The 17,937-nt window shown below is 37.1% G+C and overlaps 1 protein-coding gene across 1 annotated transcript in view; it reads right to left on the reverse strand.

Annotated features, from left to right (window-relative positions):
- The window catches only part of LOC122788632 (guanylate cyclase 2G-like), a 699,012-nt gene that overhangs the window by 222,843 nt on the left and 458,232 nt on the right, over positions 1-17,937 (reverse strand). Inside the window, 1 exon segment of the mRNA XM_044055531.1 lies at positions 8,339-8,410. Within this exon segment, the coding sequence (XP_043911466.1) occupies positions 8,339-8,410 (72 nt within the window).

The following is a 17,937-nucleotide window of genomic DNA, read 5'->3' on the forward strand; positions in this document are numbered from 1 at the left end:
CCCTAAAACACCCGCCCCTTGATGAAGCGATTGCCTACTTTAACAATAAATTCCTCTCCATCCTTGATTCTCACGGACCTGCTCGTTCCACTAGGATTAATATTAAAGTTGCCCCATGTGGCTACCTAAAGAAACCAAATCAAAAATTATAAGCAGGAATAAAGCGTGTGCTACCTGGCTGCACCACAAAAACTCCTCTAGATCAAATCAAATTTCGGCAGTTAATAAATGAGACTAAAAGATCTATCTTACTAGATAAAAAAAAATATTACTTTAATCTCCAGCAAGGCAACCAAAATACTCCTCAAAAATTCTAGGCAAGGCATAAACAAACTACTACACCCAGGACAAATGAAACCACCACTCCACCCCCCTCAGCCTCTACTGATAAACTACCAGAGGATGTTGCTAACACCTTTAATAGTTTCTTTACAGAAACTATCCAAGCACTAGCTAGCCAGCTACCCTTGAACTCCACTAACACTCAGGATACCAGTCTCAGTACCCAGTCCTACTTTAGCTTCCAACCTGTCTCCACATCTTTGATTCGTAATCTGATCAAAAAACTTAAACCTACCACCCTAGCCGCTGACCTTCTCCCTGCTGAATATTTACAAAAAGCAGCATATTCTATAGCATTCCCCATTTCTGTTCTAATTAATCGATCCATATCTGAAGCCAAAGTCCCCTCTATCTGGAAAATATCTCATGTCATACCTCTCCATAAAGGTGGTAGCTCTACCGAATTATCTAACTATAGACCCATAGCCATCTTGTCACCCCTGGCAAAAATCATGGAAAAGTGCATCCACAAACAACTTCTGTACTTCCTAACCCAGAACAATCTACTGGCTAAATCTCAGCATAGCTTCAGACCACATCACAGTGCCACCACAGCCTTCCTCACCATCACTAATGATATAAACCATAACAGGAACAATAACAAGCTATCCTCAACCCTTTTTTTGGATCTCTCTAAGGCTTTTGATATGGTTAACTACCATCTACTCATCCACACCCTGAGAAAAATGTCTCTAGGTCATCACTCCCTTCAATGATTACAATCCTATCTCCGCAAGAGACAACAAGCCGTAATATAGTAGAACCATCTATCTAACCTCATACCAACACCCTAGGTGTCCCCCAGGGGTCTATTCTGGGACCACTACTGTTTTCCATATTTATTAATGATCTCCACGCATTCATCCCAAATGCTAATTGCATTCAGTATGCAGACGACTCCACATTGATCTGCACTGGTACCACCCAGGCTGAGCTACAGTCATGTACTCAGTGTACTTTCAACCTAGTTGAAAATTGGCTTGACGACCAACATCTTATTGTAAATCCCAACACAACAAAGCTACTACTTTTCTCCCCTATCCAAAAATCCCAGATGATAACTTTCTCAATTAAGTCTAACAATGGCACCATAATCTCCCCAGATGTCACACAAAACTCCTTGGGGTAATTGTTGACAACAATCTTAAATTTGATGCTCACGTTAATAAAATGATAAAATCCATTAATAAAAAACTGGGCTCACTATATAGAATAAAACCATTCCTAACCTCACCTGCTAGGACTGCCACTGCCTGCTCCCATCTACTCGCCACCCTCTTCTATGCTTCCCCTATACTTGTCAACCTAAATAAAGCTGAATATACAGACTCTTTGCCTGTTACAATAGCATAGCTAGATTTGCCACTGGCCTGCCCTATAGAACACATCACTGCATAAACCTAAGAAATCTAAGTTGGCTAGAGCTATGTAGACAGATTCAGTATAACCAGCTTACTGTGGCTCATAAAGTACTTAAACAACCTAATACACCCGCTTTGAAAAACATCATCTGTCCCCACACCAGCCTCAGACCACTTCGCTCATCCAATAGACTTGTAGTACAAACCACCAAATCCATTAACTCAGCCGGTGACTCCATGTATGCCAACTCTGTAGGCAAAACCTGGAACCCGCTACCTGCTGACAGTACAATATACACTACCCTTTCTCAATTCAAGAAAGCCCTCAAGCAGTACTTCAATACTCAATGGCTATGCTCTTGCGACAAGCCTGACTAAATATTTGGTAACACAGGGGTACCGTTATTATATTGTTGATGTACATCTACAGTATTATAATTTAGTTTACCAGATGATGGGCATGTTAGATTATTTAACCTACACTCCGAGTGGCTGATAGACTGATAGACTGTGTTTAATTGTTTATAATTGTTCTTTAGTGTGTGCTATGTCAATTTTGCCTGTATAACTTTCTTTGGAGCTTTTCTCCCCAGGCCTCCACTGAAAATGGACATGTATCCAGTTGGACTATCCCGGTCAACAAATGGAAAATAAAATAAAATAAATAAATAAAATAAATAAATTCATGCATAGGGACTACACAATAGTTAGTTAGGAGCTGTACCCTGAGGGGGAACATGGTTGGAGATCCTATAGTTAGCTATGATGTAATAAATTATCATGATAATGGTCAGCTGGACATAGAGGTGTTCTAGATTGTTATCTTGTCTAAATAATCTGGAGGTGAAGTGCCCTTTTAGTTATGGAGAAACCACAATTTTCTCCAGTTTCATCTAGTGCAGTGTGCCAGAATGTGTTGTAGGAATGCTGTCAATGGTCTTGAACCAGGTACTCGTAATAGTGCATATATCATTGTCTTCTAGAGAAAGGAGTGCTTGTAGGAAGTGGAGCTTTTTGTTAAGGCTCCTAACATCAAGCAGCAATGCCTTTATGTTATACAGATTCTATGTTGCTAAGTTGGAAGCTTTTGAGAGCTGATGTTGCCTTAAAAAGAAACTCGGGGGGGGGGTGGACAAAAGTTTTTAGCTAATACATGAAAGCCTTAGGGGGATATGTACTGGTCATCCTTGCAATGCAGTTAGGACAGTCTATCATCTCCTTCTAGGCTGATACATATTGGACCCCATCTGAATGACAACAGAAGCTAAACCAATTTTTGGCATCAATAATATTTTGTTCATATTGCAGGATCATTCTTGTTGAAGGTAAAACACTGGCTAGGTTCATACCTGCCTCAAAGTCATATTCCAAGAGCTCCATCATATCCCTCTTCATACAGTCCAGAGACGTAAGTCTCAAGACATTTTCACCCACATGTTCTATGATAGTGTCAAGTGTGTGCTTGTGGTGCAAGGACCTGAGTGCCTGCATGATGTGGTGAATCCTAGCACCTGACAGACAACTGCCTGTGATCCACTCCTTGCATGGCCTAGTGAGTTGTGCTTCATTGTTTCTCACAAGAGAGTCACTTATGACTAGGACATTGGATTGTGTGGAAGTTTGCCTTAAGGACTTTTGCACTGAGACACTGTGACTCTTTGATATATGTTTCACTGAGGGTGTTGCCTTTGATGTGTGCTTGTAAGATTGCTGATGGCACTTATTTTTTAGGTTCCATTTAGGAGGTCTTTATAGTTTAGGTAGTTTACTTTTAAGAGCCTCAGTATATGTATGTAGATCAATGTGATTAGTCTGAACTGTGTATGAACATTTTGTGTACTGTCTTGTGTTACTGACAACCTGCTTATTAATTTGTAGTGTCTTCATGTTATAGTTTTGCCTCCAACAGCATTAAATAATTGCATCTCTCACACACTGTGTCAGCTGATTTAAGTATTAGGCAGTTGTCAATAGCTACATTGTCCCAGAATGCTTATTTCAACCAAACTGAATACAGAGCCTATTGGAAACTGCAAATCCATGATTTCAGGTGTGTATTAATGTGGGTTGATGGGGAGTAACATCTATGAGATTGGTAATTGATTGCTGGAAATGCTGTCTGTTAGTCTTAACACAGCTGCATGCAGCTATGACTCAATTAACCTTAGTATTTCTCTTATCAGAAGCAAAAAAGTAGCATTAATCCCAATCTGCTTCCTGACAAGTAGTATTAACCCAGATGTTGCTGTGTTCAGTACACTTGTTATAATATTTTCTTAGGAGGTACCCTAGATACAGCCTACACCATCTGGATGTAACAGACAATTAAGCTGCACAAAGAACCTGAAGAGGTTCTCACTCAAACTGCAACCAGACCATTTAGTGGAGCCCCACATACCCTGCACAATCAGAGACCAGCAGGAATTTATGCCTCTTCACTTCATTTTTTTGTGAACAACAAGGCAGTATCATGTATCTGACGATGGCTCCTAATAAACAATTTTCAGGCTTTCTGGTGATTGGTAATTCCTAAGAAGATTAGGAAATAATGTCCCTCAGCTCCTTTTCTCTCATCAAGAGCAAAGCAGAAACACTATTCCCAAGCGGAGTCCTGAGAAGCAGTTTCTAGGCTCTCTGATAATTAATAATCTAGTTCCAGATGTTACAGATTTTAAAAGTAAGATGGAAAAAGGGACTGATGGTTTGAACACTGCAGTGTTCACTAAGTGAGTGGGATGGTATGAAACAGACAGTAACTCAAGCTTAAGAGTCCAAGGGAAGGGCTTTCCCAGTTAGATAATTCACTGCACAGGAGAATGAACAGATGAGATGAGATAGGGAGGAGTTTACAAAGTTAAATTTACAGTAAGGGTGGGCAGCTCAAACGTCGCCAAGTTTAAAAGCACATCAGGAACTGTGTGCGTAGGTGGAGCAATCCAAATACACTTTTATATTTATTATATTTTAACAATATTAATTTTGGGGAGGAGAAAATAGATCTGGGGCAAGCCCACTTAATTAATCTTCCTCTGTTCTCACTGGTTTGTTTATGTGTATTGTGTATGCAGTATATATGAGGGAAACCTGATACTCTAAAATGTTGACTAGGCTTCCACTGCTTCATAACTTAATAGCAGAGAAGCCCAAACAGTGATCTGAAGGATCTGTGAACCAGTAAACCAATCCTACAAGTCTCCTAACACAACTGTAAAATATTTCTTTGAGGTAAAGCAACACTATCTCCACACTGTAACACAGATCAGTCCACTTAATCAGCTACCTTATCCTTCCTGTGCAGCCAGTTCAGATGATATCCATAGGACAAAAGTGTATATGTGTGTGTGTGTGTGGGGGGGGGGGGGTTCTGAAAAGAAACCCAAGAAGTATATAAAAAGTTCAGTCATAAGACCAAAACCATAATCCCCAATTAAAAAAAAAAAAAACATTCAAATGCAATAATAACGAAAGAAAAAGAGAAAGAAAAAGGAAAAATATATATTTTTGAAGCATAAAGCTAACCTTATATCTACTCCTATATTTCAGTCTTCCTACATACTCCATTGCTCATTTTTTGTTATATAACAGTGCCCATAGTCACTTGGCAGGGTACATATCTATTCTATGTGATTTGGTCACATTGGCTAATGTTGTTGTGAGACCCTGTCCCCAAATAAAAATGAATAACAGTATTGATGATGACTGCCTCACAACAATTTTTTGCAAATTTTCCATAGAATTCCCTAAATTACCATGTTTCATTTTCCTATATTGATTTATTTTAAATAAAATAAATATTATACAAGCATTATGCAGTTGCATCTTCACTGATCTGAACCAAACAGTGAAAACAAAATTCTTGTCTCATTAACAAACACCTTTGAGTTCTTATTGAATATAAAAACATGTACCCATTAATCTCCCACCCTGTAAACTTCCATTAATCACACGGAGTCATGTATAATTTCTACTTTATTTGCCTGAGCAAGGCTCCAGAGACGATCTGCTGGTCACTAACTTTTTATACCCTTTTCCTGCCGACGTCAATCGCTCATAATAATGGCAGCACATATCACAGGAGGAGTAGGTCTCTATCACAAGTTGCAGCAGTTAACATTCATTTTTCATTGGCTGTTGTGGACATTCATGTGTCCATATGGGTAACAGCATGTCATGTTGAGAATGTCTTTGTCACAGAAAAAGCATTTTGCACATAACATTTTGTTTCTGAAATCCTGCCTTCATAACACTGATGTACTACTATATTTGAATTTCATAAAAGAGAAACTTGAATTGTTTCTATTCAATGGACAGCTTTCTGCAATGTTCACCACAAAAGCTGGAGTGCCATCTTCCTGGAAGCTATCACCACAACAAGGGTCTTCACATTTCATTCATAGATTATGGTATATCTCTGCAAGCAAGACTATTTTTATGACATATTTAAATAGATATCAGACTCCATAATTTACCAGTTCAGGTATCTTTCAGTTTTCCTCGTATCTAAAACCAGCAGCAAGTAAAAAGTTGCAACATATCGTTTGAAGGCAGATGAATTTGTCTCTGAATTTTTCAAGGACCCTATGAAACCAGCAAGGACTAGCAGTTACTCTAGCTATTTTTGGACTATTTACTGTGCAATACTTTACACCATCATGTAACAAATGTTACTATAGCTTTGTGTCTTTAAATTGTGTAGATGCCTCATAGTATGCTCTGCTCCATATCACTTATGCTTCATTAGCTTTCATCTGCATGAAGTTGCTCTGCAACTGTGGGCAGTAGAATATTTTGTCTGATTACTCTGTCTCTGAATCCCTATTATGTGTAAATGGCATCCCACAAGTGTATGTCAGGAGCATACTAACTGACATATACATTGTAAAAGATCTATATTAGAATCGCAAAAGCTGACTTTCACGAATACAAGTTCATAGACACATAAATGTCGAAGTACGAAAACAGCGAAGTACAAAAAAAGCAAAAATGAGAACGCCGAACGTATTACCGGAAGCAACAGCACCATACAGGTAAGGTAAACCTAACTGAACAAACCTAATGTAAAACACTTTTTCAAGTGTTTTTGCAGGAGGGGAAGCCCCCCTGCACTCCCCACACCCCCCATACTTAAATATATCAACTCCGGGACCGCACTACAGTGAGGAAAAGGATTTATTTCCTCATCCTCACGATAACCCTGCTGGCCATGAAAATACATTTGGCATTCTGACATTCGCTTTTTTTGTACTTCACTGTTTTCGTACATCGACATTTATGTGTCGATGAACTTGTATTCACAAAAGTCAGCTTTTGCGATTCTAATATAGACCCCATTGTAAAAGTCCTTTCTGAATCACAACAAGGATTCATATATTAGACCATCACTATTACTAAGGTAACACAGTATAGACTGTTATGAATATCCCACATCCAGCTGGAAGGCGTACTATACTGTTTTAGTCATCTTTTCGGTCTGTTACATCAAAGTTCATTATATCCAATTAGCTTTTATTGGGAGTTGCCCTAATTTGTATAAATAGTTACCATGCTTGCTAACCTATTTAGATTAAAATGGTGTTTTTTGAATGATATAATCCTTGTTTTACCATTCTGAAAATCACCAGCAGCCATTGTCATACAAAGGGTGGCTTGTGACAAACAAAGCCATCACGGGAGTTTGTTTTGTGACTTTAAAATCATATATATTGACAAATAAATTACGATGAAATAAAGAAATGTTTTTTAATAAGGTTAGTCTGTCTGCAGTCTAAAATAAATAAAGTCTCCTTTAAAACAGACCTTTTCACAGTACAGCAGATGTTTACACATAGTTGTGTTCCTTTATCCACAGGACTTGGGCAGAGTAGCTGGAAAATGTAAAAGAGTACTTATAGTGATCCCTAGAAAGGAAACAACAAAACAGCTTTGCCTACAATTACAACAACAGGGAGTAAGAAAACAACTTTACCTACAATTACAGCAACACAAAACAAGAAAACAGCTTTACTTACAATTACAGCAAAAGAGAGCAACAGGCAACAATAAGTCTAGCTGGCTTCTCCTCTCAAGGATCAAGTCCCTTTTTTCGTAGGAGTACACTATGGACTGCTTTCCTCTTTCCTTCTGCTTCATGTAAGTCTAACCAGAGTTGTCTCTGAACCCTCCACAGACGAAATGTTCACAAATCTGTCATGTACTAGGGCACTACACTTTAAATATCCCTATGTGAAGTTGCCCCCTTTTATCACTAACACTCTTGGTTGCTTCTAGGTTTCTCTCCTTAAAGGATAATCCAACACTATGCTATCTGACCTCTCTAGGCTAGCAAATTTAAAGGGTTCACCCACCACAATGGTACAACGCACACCGTGCATTGCTTTCTATAGTGTATTCTGTGACTTTTGATTGTGGGTCTTATTGATTGACAGATTCTGTCTAGAATTTAATGAAATTGAGGTCCCAATAAAATTTCTCTTAACTTATTCAGGTACAACAATGTAAAATTACAGTAGTGATGCCACACAATGCAAAAAATTCACACTATTTAAAAAAAATCACCTATTGAGCCATCACAAGCCCAACCATGCATATTTGGGATTTCTACATTATAAAGGAAGGTAATATTTTTAAATACTCACATTAACAATGTCATAAGCAAATGATATCTTGAACATCCAATCCAGTTCAATGTCAGAGTTTCTCAGTACATCCTACAGATCAGAAAGTATGACAGTTTGAAATATTTCCTGTTTTCTTCTTCTTAATCATAGTAGCAATACATACAACATTTCAATAGCACGCTTTTCAAATATAAAGAACAACAGATAAGTCTTACAAATAGATATAGATACAGATTTTATGTTGAACTTGCATCTGAATGAGTTTTCTACCACAGACTTGGACTAAGAGTAGAACACATCATGAAGACACAGATTCATGAAGACCCTCAGTCACTGCCTTTGCAGATCTCTTCTACTACATTATTTATGGTAGACAAAGTCCACTTAAAATACACACAGCAATGATAATTTACTAATGTTGAACACCATTACATCAACAAAGAGATTTTCCTGCTATGGTGAAGCCTCATTACGTATGCACTCTGCAAACAATATGAGACCCTGCATAACACGGAATGCAAACAGCAAGAATCTCCATACCATCTTCCAAAAGATGCATCCTGTAGCAAATGTGCTTAACTGTTTTTTTTTTTTGCTCTTAGTTTCATAGATTAATACTAGGCTAAGTTCCCCGAGGGACCATTTTTAAGGCTAATCAATTGCCTCATGTGAGAATCAAATCCTGCACCTTGAGTTTCTAAGGAAAACACCTTAAACATTATGCCAGCCTCCCATCTAGGCCTTATAGTAGGCATCCGCAAAATATGGACACCCCAACCCATTATGGTAGCCCATCCTGTTATACCTCATGTGGAACTTGGTAAACAGATTCTTGGTGTAAGAACTGAAACCATCACTAGGCTACAGCGTTGGTCAGGTAGCCAGTTTGCTATACAGCAGTCATGTGATGTAGCCCCCACTGTTGTGCATAGTTTACAAAGAGGCCATATTGGACACAACTACTTAAATGTAGTGGGTAACACTTTCAGGGAACTTTTACAATGTAGTCAGTGTCAAAACTAACTAGCATAACCTTGTTGCTTTGAAAGTTGCCATGGATTCTATGTAGGACTCAGGAGCTCAAGAGCGGGATTATTTGGTAACCATTTGAAATGTTGGGACCTGCTATAGTGAGTCCAGTAATATGAGACTGAATGGCTAAATAAATGGACTTACATATATTAAGTCCAAGATGACCATTTCTCAGAATATTCATTTTTCTTTAAGGCATGGTAATCTTGGAGTTGGTATATATAAGTCTGGGAGGTGTGTGGAAGGGGGGGGGGGGGCTTGCCCCTGCAGAAAACAAGTTTAAAGTAGAAGGGTGATGTTTAATATGCACTCTTCTCCTGTATTTTTTGGTGGGGTTTTTTTTGGTGTGTCAAAACTCAGCATTATGAGTGCCGACATTTTAATAGGGAGTTACATTATTTCTGTATATGGGCCCAAAACACTAAATTTTAATTCTGGGCTATTTTCTGAAGCCATTTCAAGGAACCACCAAGGCAGTTTGTTTTGAAATTCTTTTGCTCCTTGCAGCTATCAGGTACCACCAGTGCCTGTCCTCATCCACTAGGTCTGTTGCCTCCTGTATACCCTTATACTTACTCTGACCCATTCTATGTGTCATTGAAGAGACTGAAGCAACCCAACACAGTGTCATATTGCTGCCGGGGGGGATTCATTATGCCCTACAGCATGCATGTACTGGGGATGTGCGGCATATCTCCCCACCTCTTCAGTGACTCTGTCAATGTCCCTTTCTATTCCCAGTTTATGACACACCCATTTACAGAGGTCTAACACAAAGAACATGCAATTGTACATAATCCCTTGAGGACAGGAATGCCAATACTTCCTCTAGGTTGTAATTAGAATTTATTCCTCTGTGCCACTGTGTGACAGTTTGTTTTGAATTCTGGGACATCAACTCTCTTATCCTTAATTAAATACGGTACTTGACATCAAGACTCATTGTATTTTCTTCATTAACCAGTTAGAATGAAGTCCCCTTTCATCACTGTCTTTACTTTTTTATTTCAAAATGCTTAATCATAATTATAACAAAAATGGGTAAAGTACAGAAGGTGATTAAAACAATATTAGGAGACTAAAACCAAGACCATTTGGATACAAGTGTATAAGAAGAATTTACATGCAACTCAGATTTTCATAAATCATAGCAAAGTATAATTTTTTGAACCAGTTTTAGACCTATAATACCAACAATCTAGGCACTTGAGATTACAAATAGATCATGAGATGCACATTAGTGAACAAGTATTAACTGCCAAGAGATCAGTGAATTTGAGTTTTATCAATCTATTGCCCCCATAACTCCCCAACCCACTACCACCACCATTTTATCTTAACAGACCTTTAGGATTCATTTTAGTTATGGATTTTCTTAGATGAGTCAAACTGTTTTCAAGCTCATATTCAGTAGGATATATGAGCACAGTCTGGATAAACGACTTGCCCAAAGTCATTAGTAAACAGGTAGAGAGAATCAAGCCCATGGACTACAGGATGAAGCTCATTAGCCACTCACAGCCTTAGTCCTCTGTGCTAAAGTGCCAGACATCTTCAACTAATGCAAAAGGAGGCAACCGTTTTCATTAAGTAATAGTTATGAACAGAATGTTGGCAATGAACAGAATGTTGGCAATGGCTATCAGCATTTGGGTTATGCACGTGCATGCATTTATAAACAGGCTCAGCGATGGTACTTGAGACACAGCTATCACATGTGGCCATCAAATGTGGCTATGATGTGTCACTATCAAGTTTGGGACTAGGAAGTATAAGCAAAAACTGGCTACTTCTATGTTTGGAAGTGCATTAAATAAAGGTACCACACGTATTGTCAGTTAAAGCAAATATATTTTATTTACATGAGAATGTCACACTTACATAGCTTTACCAGTGGCATAGGAAAGTGATGTTTCTTCTAATACTGTTAAGCTATTTTAGTTTTTATTTACATAGGTGCAATGCACTGTATAACATTAATGCAAGTTTACTAGAGGGAAAAGATGGTTATTGATAGCAAGGGTGCTCAGGGCCTCTTGAAAACAGACTACAACAACATTACCTTATATGCTGCCCTGGCTATTGCTTAAAATGAGCCTGATGAAATCAAAACAATGGGATAGAGGTTTTCTTTCTACCCAATCTCTTTGAGATTGACAGCTTTAGTGGGAGTGATCCTGATGTGGGTCCACACAGGTGCCAGTTCCAAACAGTTGACAAGACACTGTTTGTTTCTCTCACCTACTCAGTAAGATTTCTAAATACAATAAGAAAGTTATATGCACCACAATGCAATAAGCCAATATAGCTTATCTGTGTCAATTTTACTTTTGAGCATATTTTGTGACATTCAGCTATCCACTCCAGATATATGGTGCATATGGAACACAGAAGCAGAGTTATAATTGTATGGTTTCCTAGATGGCATGACAAAAATATGCCTTCCCCATCAAGACTGATAAATGTGATCAAAAAGAGAGCATTTTCACTTACAAAAGTAAATGAACATTAATTTTTGCCTAGCGGGTTTCACCTATTTCCCTGCACCCTTACACCCCTTGCTATTGCTGTATCTCAGGTCTATATTAGAACACCGAACTTTCAAAATTTTGAGTGTTCTAATATTGACCCGTTTTCAGCAAACGCTGAAAATATCAAAGAAACAGAAAACCAATTTTTTTCCTAGGGAAAGTTATGGGTCGGGTTCAGGTAAGTGTGCGATTGTGTGGACGTGAAGGTTAGGTGAGTTAGTGTTAGGGCGCGGGTTAGATAAGTGTGCGATTGTGTGGACGTGAGGGTTAGGGTGGGGTAGGTGAGTTAGGGTTAGGGTGCGGGTGAGGTGACTGTGTGATAGTGACAGACCTTAGGGTTAGGGTTTGGGTTAAGGTAAGTGGATAGTTAGTGGTGTATGTATAGTTTAGTGTAGGGTTAGGTGTAAGAGTTTAGGTGTATGTGTGTGGATTGCTGTTTGTTTGGTGTGCTTGTGTCGTGTGTATGTGTTTTGGAACAGCAAATTTTTTCCCTAGGAAAAAATTTGCTGTTCTGTATGTTCGATGTTTTAAATTTTCGATTAATAGGGTTCAATATTAGAACACTCGAAATTTTGAAAGTTCGGTGTTCTAATATAGACCCTGTATCTCAGGAAAATGAGAAACTTGGAAATTTTGTATTTTCAATATTTAAATATAAAATGGAGAAATCACGCATCAGTGATTACATTAGAATGTTAATCACTAACAAATTGTATGTAAGTGTGGTACCCAAATTCCTATGCAACAACTGTCACAGACATGAAGTAAATAATGCATAATGTACTACATGGTCATTTCAATTATGGTCTGAAATTGTGAAAACTTGTTAAGTGCTTCCCTAGCACGAGACCTGATCTTAATAGTACTTAGGGAAGTTTAATAAAAGCTTGCTAAGCATACCTAGGTGCTAAGATCATGTCTCACATTAAGGACTAACGGAGGACAGTGTGGATTGATAAGGAACAACAGCAGAAATTAAAGCAGCTTTTAAAATCTGTTAGACTCTGCTCTGGCACACTTAAAATGTTTGGCAAATTGAAGTATCTGACAGCTTTTAAAGCAATTAGATTCGCAGTGTACTTCATTTCTGTTTGCTGTTTGTAGCACTCAACTGGCCCTGATTTTGGAGAATGTCCCTGATTTGCCTAATATTTTTCCCTGTCCTCAGAAAGTTTCTGATTTTCTGGTAAGTCATTGAGGTTTACAATCTATCAATAAAGACAGACATTAAAGTTTCTTACTTCTTATTGTTTACAAAATGCAGGTTGATGCAAAGCCTGCTGTTCTATTAAATTTTAAGTGAATTACAGCAATATTTATAAATAATGCCCTATTTTTGATCCTTTGTCCCCATTATTTTTAGATTTGTCCAGAATTCTTAAGCAAAACAGTTGAGAACTGTGCCACTGTTGGTTTAACGGCACTAAGTACATTACAGCTTTTAAAGCCAGTAAACAATTGGTGCTCCTATACTTTCTCTTGATTTTTCTGTAACTGATAGTACATGGGGCAGATAAAGCTCCAACACTTAAAGAATTAAGATCAGGCCACTAATAACCTTGTATTATTTGTTCTGATGCCAAGATTCACCTCAAGGGCTTCCTTCTTAAGATAAATTTCTTGACATTCATGTCTCAAACATATAATAAGCTGGTTATGATCAGAGACCCAATTGTAATTTCCTGTATTAAACTCACTAAATTAGAACTAATAATTCTGTTAAACTAATTAAACTTTCCATTCATATCTTCCAGTAACTGTATACAACAATGCCCACAGATGAAAATGCTGTAAATGTTTGCTATCAGTGCCTACTACTGCTTGTAAAAAGAAGAAAACAGAACACACAGTTTGTTTAAAAAGATTACTTATTACAAAATATAACACTTTATTGATACTTTTGACAAGGGTAAAACTAGGAGATGGCTTGCAGCACACATTTTTCTGAATTATATTTTTTATATATTATTTATTAGTTTAGATTATGTATAAAGGCACTTCACACAAAAAAATGTTTAAATACCTGAAAGACAATGGTTATATCATGATGTTTAAGAAGTGCCTCATGGAAAAAGTATACTAACTCCTTTTTGACATGATATTGGTAAGAAATGTAGGTATACCTTCAGTACTGAAGGTAAACTTTCAAGCATCAACTCTGTACTATGAGCACAAACACACAAACATGCATGTATACACATACACACACGCGTGCATGCTCACACACCCACATGCACACACATGCACTCATACAAGTGCACCCATACATGCTCACAGATGCACATACACATGCACGCACACATGCATTCATGCACACATGCACACACGCCTAACTCTACATATGCAAAGGTGCTGAAGAATACACCCACAAAAGCTGCACCTTTACCTTAATTAGCCATAAATTCAACAAAGCCAGACCCTCATACATGTAACACATTTTACAGACCTCCCAGTGACTGCAGTAAATCAGATAATCAAAGTCACAGAAGACTGCAGGCAGGCAAGTTCCTAACAACAAAATATCAATCCAGACTCAAAAGCCCATAAGTGAGGCACTGCAAAGTAAAATTGCCAAAAAGCATTTATTAATTGATGATTACATTGTGTAAAATAGATACAACCCCCATGGAATTTGCAAGGATGTTTAACAGTGTCATCCTTGCCCAACTGGCTTCAAAACTGGGGGCATCTTAATTAGGCTAAAAAATTATTAAAAGTGCTAATAGCATGACTATTGCATTATAGCAAACAATCTCAGAATCTTATCTTTCTCTCTTAGATATCCAAAAGGAAATGTGTGAGCTTCAAACATACGAGCAAACATGAAGAAAATACTTCTGGTTAGTTAAATCCTACCACTGTTTCACATGACACCTGCATATGAAGACAAATATTGTCTTGGAAAATCCTGTCCCATACTTGTCTATCTTATCTCCTTTTCATCATTTAAGATGGCTTTCCAAAATGTCAGGGTGAACTGAGACAATCTCTTAGTACATCAGACAGGATCTTACAATACTAAGCAGATCAAAGAGCTTTGAGAACCACATCTGGCCTGTCATTGAGATTCACTGATTATACAAAGATCTCTGTTTTCATTTGTTTTGAGATCAGTTAGAAAGAACCAGTGAAATATAGCTACTCTCTGACAGGCTTTTCAAATAAGGTTTCAACATGGTCTGAAGACTGACGCTGCTCTTTTCAATAATTCATGACAGACTTACCAACATGTTGACTTATTTATGCATTTGTTTACAATGTGGGCTCTCTTGACACTTTTCAACCCCAGTTTTGGAACAAGACAGTATATATAGTTAGTAAAATAACCAAAATGTTTCATGGCATAGTATCACGTTATACCATATGGATGCCAGGAAATTCATCTTAAGAATGAAGCCCTTGAGGTGAATCTTGGCATCCATGTAGAGAACATTATACCAGCTTATTATACCATATGAAGTATATTTAAACTTGCATCAGTAAAGATTATGTTACCAGCTTATTATACCATATGAAGTATAATTAAACTTGCATCAGTAATGATTATGTTACCAGCTTATTATACCATATGAAGTATATTTAAACTTGCATCAGTAAAGATTATGTTACCAGCTTATTATACCATATGAAGTATATTTAAACTTGCATCAGTAAAGATTATGTTACCAGCTTATTATACCATATGAAGTATAATTAAACTTGCATCAGTAAAGATTATGTTACCAGCTTATTATACCATATGAAGTATAATTAAACTTGCATCAGTAAAGATTATGTTACCAGCTTATTATACCATATGAAGTATATTTAAACTTGCATCAGTAAAGATTATGTTACCAGCTTATTATACCATATGAAGTATAATTAAACTTGCATCAGTAAAGATTATGTTACCAGCTTATTATACCATATGAAGTATAATTAAACTTGCATCAGTAAAGATTATGTTACCAGCTTATTATACCATATGAAGTATAATTAAACTTGCATCAGTAAAGATTATGTTACCAGCTTATTATACCATATGAAGTATAATTAAACTTGCATCAGTAATGATTATGTTACCAGCTTATTATACCATATGAAGTATATTTAAACTTGCATCAGTAAAGATTATGTTACCAGCTTATTATACCATATGAAGTATATTTAAACTTGCATCAGTAAAGATTATGTTACCAGCTTATTATACCATATGAAGTATAATTAAACTTGCATCAGTAAAGATTATGTTACCAGCTTATTATACCATATGAAGTATAATTAAACTTGCATCAGTAAAGATTATGTTACCAGCTTATTATACCATATGAAGTATAATTAAACTTGCATCAGTAAAGATTATGTTACCAGCTTATTATACCATATGAAGTATATTTAAACTTGCATCAGTAAAGATTATGTTACCAGCTTATTATACCATATGAAGTATATTTAAACTTGCATCAGTAAAGATTATGTTACCAGCTTATTATACCATATGAAGTATAATTAAACTTGCATCAGTAAAGATTATGTTACCAGCTTATTATACCATATGAAGTATAATTAAACTTGCATCAGTAAAGATTATGTTACCAGCTTATTATACCATATGAAGTATATTTAAACTTGCATCAGTAAAAATTATGTTACCAGCTTATTATACCATATGAAGTATAATTAAACTTGCATCAGTAAAGATTATGTTACCAGCTTATTATACCATATGAAGTATATTTAAACTTGCATCAGTAAAGATTATGTTACCAGCTTATTATGTGTTGGAGACATGGATGTCAAGATTGTTATCACACCAACCATGTTTCTGTTTTCAGCCATTCTAACTCTCATCCAAGTCTGCTTTCTCTCTGGAACTCACATAGAATATGAAAAGACCAAGGGCATTCTCACTCTTAAAGGTCTATAATTCAAAGACTGACCTTCAGTATGGAAGTGTTTATGCTATTCTTCCATACAGCATGATTGGTCTTCTGGATGCACTAGATATGTTTGCAAATTCATACTAAAGTCTAGAACTCTCCATAAACCTCAAAAAGAATTGGTGCCCATTTAGCCTATTCAACACCTTCTAAAAGCCCTCCAAGATTCACCAGTGAGGGGCACATGTTGAAGATTATTCCTCATATTTCAGTAGCTCTCAACAACAGTTAACCAGAAATTTACAGCAGATTCTAATGCAATCTGATACAAGGATTTCCAATTATATACTGTTAGACTTATACACTGCAGTAGTCTTGAGTTTGAATCCCACTGCCGCCATTTGTCTAATGTATAACTCTAACAAAGTCACTTAAGCAAACAGTACTCTCAATTCAGCCCTGAAATGGGGACTATGTGGCCAGTTGTCTTACCAGGATAACAATTATTTCCGCTGTCTTTATAAAACTGCTGTGGTACAATTTTGCTGCCTTGTGCTCAGTGAAAGGAAGTTGAGATGCAAGCGATGACTATTAACTATTACTCTGCCCATCTTTATAAATGTGAAACCTGGATGACATATTTGCATTGTCTTAGGAGTCTAGAAATAGCCCACCAATGAGTCTTCAGAAAAGTGGAAAGCCCCCAAACTGGCATTCACATGCTCTTTGAGGTCTATGTTACAAGAACTGAGGCTGTGATGCTCATACCGCGATTCCACTTGGCTGTACACTGTATTCAGATATCGAATTCAAACTAAATTCAAAAACTCAGTCTATACGCAGAGGTTAGTCATAAGAAAGATTCCATGGCGGTCAAGGGAAAATACTTCAAAGATGCAATGATGGCAAGCCTCAAGCAGAGGGGGCATTGGAAATAAGATGAAAGACAATGTGCGTCAAACAGTCTCAGAGAACTTATAATTGTCTTCAGGTGGTGACGTGTTCTGGAGAGAAAACATTGCTTTCATAAATGAAAAGAACAGATGCAAAGAAAAGGAATGAAAAATATGGTCAGAATTTATCTTTGCCATATGGAATCATCTACAAAATTTTAAGATTGTGTGTGTTGAGGACTACTGAGTTATTTCTGAACACATTAGAGAACCTTGACATTCTCATGTCCACCGAGTGC

This window comes from Protopterus annectens, chromosome 14.part0 (genome assembly GCF_019279795.1).
Source record: "Protopterus annectens isolate FY-2018-M chromosome 14.part0, PAN1.0, whole genome shotgun sequence".
In the NCBI taxonomy this organism is placed as follows: Eukaryota; Metazoa; Chordata; order Ceratodontiformes; family Protopteridae; genus Protopterus; species Protopterus annectens.